General features: G+C 38.6%; 1 protein-coding gene across 4 annotated transcripts in view; it reads right to left on the bottom strand.

Annotated features, from left to right (window-relative positions):
- LOC145358179 (protein crumbs homolog 1-like) overlaps window positions 1-7076 on the bottom strand; it is a 243980-nt gene extending 236904 nt beyond the window's left edge. For all 4 annotated transcript variants that reach the window (XM_080211931.1, XM_080211929.1, XM_080211930.1 and 1 more), the window contains exon 1: window positions 6862-7076. In XM_080211931.1, the coding sequence (XP_080068057.1) occupies window positions 6862-6934 (73 nt within the window). In that variant the 5' untranslated portion in view covers window positions 6935-7076. The remainder of the gene's footprint in view (window positions 1-6861) is intronic.
- Between the last annotated feature and the right edge of the window lie 326 nt (window positions 7077-7402).

Genomic DNA, 7402 nt, shown 5'->3' on the forward strand with positions numbered 1-7402 from the left:
CTGACTCTGACAATCTAGAGTCAACATGTGCCAAATTTCCTGGTAACCTAGTCAGCATTTGCCACAATTCTCTCATGATCTGGACATGCCTGATTTATTTTTGGTAATCTACAGCAATTATGTCTCGACTCGCTGATGATCTAGTTCCAGTACATATTAATTTCCAGGTAACCTGGAGCTAGTATGTGACTCTGTGACAATTAGGAGCTGATACAATTCAGACTCTCTGAAAGTCTAAAGGCAGTGAACGTACGATTCCAATGAGTCGGATCTTCCACTGTTGGATTGCCGCTTTGACTATACTTTTCTGTGCCCCAAAACAGCTCCACATCACTGACTGGGCTTCAGCCAACTTCTCCAGAGATGCAGAGTGTACAGTCCATCAGAGAACTCCATCACAGTATAGTATTATCAAGGAAAAGATTGGACACATCCCCATCTCACAATACTAGTGGTCATAAGGTAAGTTCAAAAAAAAGCTCAGCAGATCTGACAGTATTTGTGGCAAGAGAACAGAGCCAACAATTCTGGATGACTCTGCCTGAGATCTTTCAGAATTTTCTGTATTTGTTTCAGATTCCAACATCCGCAACAATTTGCTTTTATCTGAGGTAAGTTTAAAGATCCACTGTGAGTGTTAGTGAATGGCTGAATGTTGGGGAATGGGAGATTGGGTGATAGAGTGAATAGGTATGGTGCGTTGTGGGTGAGGTAAGTAGTGACTGGTGGGTGAAGTATTAGGTGGCTAGGGTGGCAGATGAATAGAATGGCTGGTCAGTTAGCCGGGTGAGTGGGTACTGGGTTAGTTGGGTTGAGTCAGTGGAGGTAGTGGTCACTCAGTGTGGTTAGGGGGATAAGCCACCTGGTGAGAGATAGTCAGATTTTAATAGGAGTAGTTGGGTTAGATCATGAGAAGTAGAGGAGTGGTGAGTAGGTTAGAAGCTCTGGAGGGATAGTTGGGTTAGTGAGTGGTTGAGGTCAGTTTTGGGACTGTTCTAGAGGGCTGGCCAAGATGGGCCAGAGGGGAGAGGTCAGTTCTGAAGTTACTTGGTGTCGAGATTTTTCTGGTAACTAATCAGGTATGTGCGTCAAACTGTCTAAAGTCTGCACAGAATCTCTATAGAGCAGAAGGAGGCCACTTGGCCCATCGAGCCTGCACTGACAATAATCCCACCCAGGTCCTATCCCCGTAACCCCACATATTGGCCCTCCTAGTTCTCGTGACACCAAGGGGCAATTTATCATGGCCAATCAACCTAACCTGCACATCTTTGGAGTGTGGGAGGAAACTGGAGCACCTGGAGAAAACCCACGCAAACACGTGGAGAACATGCAAACTCCCCATAGACAGTGACCCGAGGCCAGAATTGAAACGGTGAGGCAGCAGTGCCAATGTGCTGCCCCGGTGTCCTTAGGTTTATCCTCATATTCTACCATCTGTACTATCATGTAGCCTAGGGAACGTTCCTGTGCATGAATAATGGTCACAATTTAGTTCTTTTTAATTGAGGAAGTAACTTTAACAAACTTATCTTGTTCTTTGATTTAAACTCAGAAAACAAATAAACATGTGAATTAGGAGCAGGAGTAGGTCAAACAACCCCTCAAGTTTATTCTATCATTTAATAAGATCATGGCTGATCTGACTGTAGCTTCAACCCCACATTCCTGCCTACCCCGATAACTTTTCACCCCCTATCTATCTAGCTCTGCCTTAAAAATATTCAAAGACTCCTGCTTCCATTTCCTTTTGAGGAAGAAATTTCCAGAGACACTCGACCTTCTGAGAGAAAATATTTCCACCTGTCTGACTAATGTTTTATAATCTGAAAATTACTCAATTTCCATTAATGTTTTTGGTTTAGAACTGTTATTTTTTAACAGTATTGGCAAATTATATCCTCGCCAAAATCACAACCATAACCAGCCATATCTGGAATGGTAAATTAGAGGAGTCAATTTTTACCCTTTCTCATGTGGTCAGAATACTGGGTAATTCCCTTAGAGGTCAGCGAGTTGGGATTTTCATGGGGTCCCAAGGCACATTTTGGGTTTTAATCCAGAGAACAGAAAATCTGGGCCCACGACATTATATGTTTGATTTCTGAAATCCCGAGTTAGTAAGCCCTTGACATAATGAGTTCAGTATATCTTTGAACTCGTTTTGGATGTCAGTGCTTTTTACAATGTGAGCATTAATTTAGGAAACCATTCGCTATAATCTCATCCAAATCTGAAACCCATATTTTTCAGAATATCCACGATGACAGAAAGGTATGTGCTTGCATTAGCAACTTTTAGCTGGTTTGGCTTGATTTTGCTTTGATTGTTGGTCACTGTATTGGGATTAGAAGAGTGCCAGAGGCTCTTTTTATATATTGTCCTAGTCATTGAAATTACATTGAGCAAGAATTTGTTTAGTGAGTACAGTAAATTCTGACCCATTGTAATTGTGTAATATGTCCTCACCAATTCTGCTTAATCAGGTTAATTTATTTCAATATGCTGTTAAGTAGCTATTGCTTCTTGTCCTACTCAGGTTAGTGTCTTTTCCAAACAATATATATGGTAACTCATGGTGGAGTACAATTTCTGAAGTACCCAGATAGCCCAAATGTGTTTTCCTTATGTGCAAACCCAAGAGACTGGTGGTATATTACTGTATTTGACTGTCGGCCGTTGACCTTAACCAACATTTTACAGTGAGAGTCATTGGATACTGATTAATGCCTCTTGGCTAAAGATAATGAGGCAAACGATAAGGTTGTTGCTATGTTCCACATGACTGAAATTAACTCTGCATAGAAAAAGGACCAGTTATAAGATTCTTCTGCACTCAACACCCCAGTCCATATGGTCCATGTACTGGAACCAAGTAGAGAAAAATAAATTTAAATAGTGGATGCTCAGAAGAATATGTATAACAGAGAACATTTTAAGTTGAATTAGGTAAAATTGCTTTGTATCTGGATTCTTCCATGGAGTTCTCTGAGTGGACAGTTGTAGATGATCCCTAACCATATGAAAGCATTGAAATGCCCACTCCCATCAGAAAAAGTACTCATGACAGGATGAATGATAGTTGGTGAAAATTACTTTAAATAGTTTAACAAGTAACTGAACTTAGCCAAAAACGTGTATTGGAATTTGAGTAATTTCTCTGGAACCTCTTTACATGATAATTTTCTTTTAATGTTAATGCATGTTTTTGGCCTATTTTATTTCTGCTTCACTGTTTCTTGTGAAGTATTGAATCGATGTGAGAGTCCAGATGCCTATTGCCATTAACAAGTGCCACTACAAACGCAAATACTGATCCATTCTCAACACATTCTGCATTGTACCTATATTTCTATTTAACGCTCGTTAGCAGCTGTCCAATAAATTTTAATCCTGTTTCAGAAGTCAGGTTCAAACTTACTGTTGGTGTTTGATATTATTGTATTCTACAAACTCCTTTAATACTTAACAATATAAGGATTTAATATGTGCGAGATGCTCCCTACAGGCAGAGTTCTGATGGCTTTGCTAAATCATCTGTTAGAGATTCACACCAGGAGTATGCAGTGTCCTCTGCCACATCATGCAGAAAAATCAAAAGACTGCCATTGAGGTTATCTTGTCTAGCCTGGACTGTTCTGGTGTAGAACAGTACCGGTCAAAGGGCTAACTCATGATGTAAAAGTAGGGTAGTGGGGAGGTTTTAGCACTGAATTTCATTCATGACTTATTAAACTTATTATCCGTGGATAGGTTTATGGACGAAAAGGGATTGGTTTAGGTTAGTGGGTCATTGTTTTTTAACTGGTCGGCGCAACATCGTGGGCCGAAGGGCCTGTTCTGCGCTGTAATGTTCTATGTTCTAAACTGGAAATTGATCTATTGTTGCTTAATTGTTAATACTTAATAAGATAAAATTATTTCAAGTAATTTCATTATTCCCTCTATCTTTGGGTTCCCTCTGTCACAATCATTCTCAGAGGTGAGGTAGTTGACCTATTCCAAGACTTGCCATTACTATTCAGACAACTTGAACAGCTTCCAATCTGAGCATTTGTGTAACAACGTGCCGTATGCCACTGAACCATTTAAGAGCTAAAAGCCTGGGTCGAGTGAGTGTTCAAACCTACTAGCAAGACCCAGTACAGGAGTTGTAAATATCAGAAAAGATGTTGTAGCACAGCTTCAAAATTTCAAGTTTCTAAGTGGAGAGATCATTTTGTTCAGTTACTGAAGTCCGATGTTGTACTATTCATTCAAATCTCTTGCTTTACTTGACTTGATAGTTGGTACCTGAGGGTCATTCATGACAATGCCTTCCAAAATGTTGTTGCAGATGTCAAGTAACGAGCTTATATAATATCTCATAATCTTTATATTTAAAAGAGAGAATATTGCTTTGCTATAAACCATGAGATAATTTGTAAATGGGATTGTTACCTTTTTTGAACACTTATTTATGAAATTCAGTCAACCAGCAGTGAATATTGTCAGCTGAAACAGAATCCTTTATCTTGGCAAATGATAAAAAGAGAATTCATTTGCAATTCTGCAGTCAGCTTAATAATAATCTCTTCTTTGCTCCACACCAATGACTTATGCTTTAAGATGCAAATTACATTGAGAAATTTGGAATATTGCTTCCAGAACCTTAGGCAGTTCTAAAGGCAACATTCCACAAACATAAAAATTGTTGTAATGACTTGGCCAGGTCCATAGGCAACGCTGCTTTCCATGTCTGGAGAATTAATAAATTCTGAAGACAGTAAAACGCAAGAAGCAGGAATCCAATGACACACATCGAAACTCAGTTTGGACAACCAGCCAAACATAGCAACATTTAAAACCTAACCATCACCTATTTGATATAAAACACCACAGTTATCCTGAAAGCAGTTTGAAGTCTTGAGCATTCAGTGGTGGTAGATTCTTTGGTTTCCCATGGCAACAGTTAATTGAAAGACTCTGACGTGATTTGAGGTAGAAGAATAGAAAAGCCCCACTGCATTCTTGCCAAATGAAACCCCTAAGAATATTCAAAGCCATCTTTGAACAATTCACTACTACCTCCCACCCACATCCCTCATGGTATAAAAGTATTACTTTTGCACAAAAACTGTTTTTAAGTACCTATGAAGACCACCAAACTTTCAACCTCAAAGGGACTAAATTTAGCTGTAGTTTTACCTACATTTGCAACAGTATCCACACTTTCAATGTTAAGTGACTATTCATTGCCCCTACTTTTTCATAACAGAAAAATATATTCAAACGGTTGTGAGTTTCACAAAGAATGGCATTCTAAACGCAGTTGAACCTTAACAAAGTTGAACAAATTTTATCAACTGATTTACATTGTAACTCGCCGTATTATTGATCCCCCGCCCCACCCACCCAACATCCACCAAGACAGTGATTAAATGAATGGATTTATAAATATCACTGGGCCTTGATATAGGTGGAGTTGTTAATACCAACAAATGGAGCTGACTCAACCACAGGCAGAGGTTGCACACACACGAAACAGCTCTAATGGTGAAATTCATCTGGCACTACCATCTGGCCCACTCAATGTCAGAATTGTCATCAGCCAGCCTTCCAGAGAGAAGAATACTATATTCTTACAAATGTCATCTGCAGTTTCTGAAACTGTTTCACTGATAAAAGCCTGCGCGAAGATTGAATTAAATGATGTCAGATATCAACCATATGCGCCAGGGTGAATGTTTATGCTGTTATTGAAGCTATTTATCATCTTCTTACAAAATGATAATGGGGATCATCAAATAAAAATGATTGAATCATTAGAAAAGTAAATTTAAAATAACTACTACTCAGTCAGATTACATTGAAAGAATTCTTTGCAGTGGGCCAGTGAAATTAGGATCGGAAAGTTTTGAATAACAATATCACCCAGATAAGTATTGAAGCTGGTGGAATACTTATACTCAATGCTAATGTCACCATGCTAATCTGCTTCAGTATGATTGATAGCTACATTGCTTTAAGTAAGTAGATGAGATTGCACCATTATGCCCAATGCAAGTTCTAAAGAGCAAAAACCCCTTTATGTTCTTTTTACTCATCATTCTCCCACGTTACATTTATCTCAGAGGTAGAACCATTAATCTGCTGTGACTTTTCTAACTATTTATCTGGATTTAAAGCAATAAACGTGCACATTACTCTTTCTTGTGAATTTAAACTCCGTCACAAAGTGAAAAGTATTTCTTAACAGTCTGATTGTCTGAAGATCTCAAGTCAAACATGCACTATTTTCAATAACTAATCCCTCATCTCAATCTTCAAGGAAACCATATATGTAAGTATAAGCACAGGCCATTTTTTGTAGTGATACAGTTTTAGTATAACTATAAACAACTTTCAATTCATCCAAAAAATCCAGATTATGGTAGTGTAATTACCAAACACCATTAGCTGTTGTAACTATGGTTACTGCAAGAAAATGCCAGTGTACTGCTTTTGTTTCAAAGGTTCAGAAGTTAAGCAGCTTACATCCAATTAAAACTAAACGCAAGTCGGTGGTAAACAGGACAGCAGTCTGGTTTCAAAACTGATTAATCAAAAAATTGCAAAGTTGATTTTCAATGATCAAATGCAGTTTTTGAGTATTATGTATCATACAACACAAACACTGCACAAAGTATTCAGCTCACATGATGATAAAATACTAATAACTCTCAGCAATCCAGTTTAGTGCTTTGGAGTAAAGACATTGTTGATTGAGTTAAGCCAGTCTGTTTCTGATTGCCTCAGTAGGCAGTTACACTGTCAAAACTAAAGTTTAGACCAAAGTGTTAGTGGAGAAAGTTTAGTACAAAAGACTGACAGCTAACATACCCCAAATGAAGAGGAACAGTAGAATCAGCTCAGCAGAAAACTGAAAATGGGAAGAAGTTCTCTCTACTTCCATGGTTACTGAAGCATGCAGCCTAGAGATTCTCTGTAAAACTATTTGTAACAGCTCCCACAGTCATCTGCTTCTCCAGCATGTCCTTCGAAATCTGCCTACGGACTGATGAGAAGAACATCACAGGCACTCCATGCTCTGTCATTCTGTGAACACCAATGATGCTCTGCCCTGTCCAGTTCCACAAGCTTTACTGAACCCGTTAGAGCATGTTGTAATACATGGCCTGGAGTACTAAACAGGACTGGGTGTGGATTAACTGTGCCTGGGTCAATGAGCCCCAACAGTTGAATTTCTAAATGCTCTTGGAGCTTTTAGGCACAAGACATTTTTATGACAAATGGTTTCCCAAGGGCCTGCTGTTCAATGAATCTTTACAGAATTAATTAATTTTACAGCTTGTACCTAATCATTAGCTAAACTACAGAAAGATATTCATATAATTTCACAAGTGTATGATTCAAAGATATT

This window comes from Carcharhinus amblyrhynchos, chromosome 25, assembly GCF_965287045.1.
Source record: "Carcharhinus amblyrhynchos chromosome 25, sCarAmb.v2.hapA, whole genome shotgun sequence".
Lineage (NCBI taxonomy): Eukaryota > Metazoa > Chordata > Chondrichthyes > Carcharhiniformes > Carcharhinidae > Carcharhinus > Carcharhinus amblyrhynchos.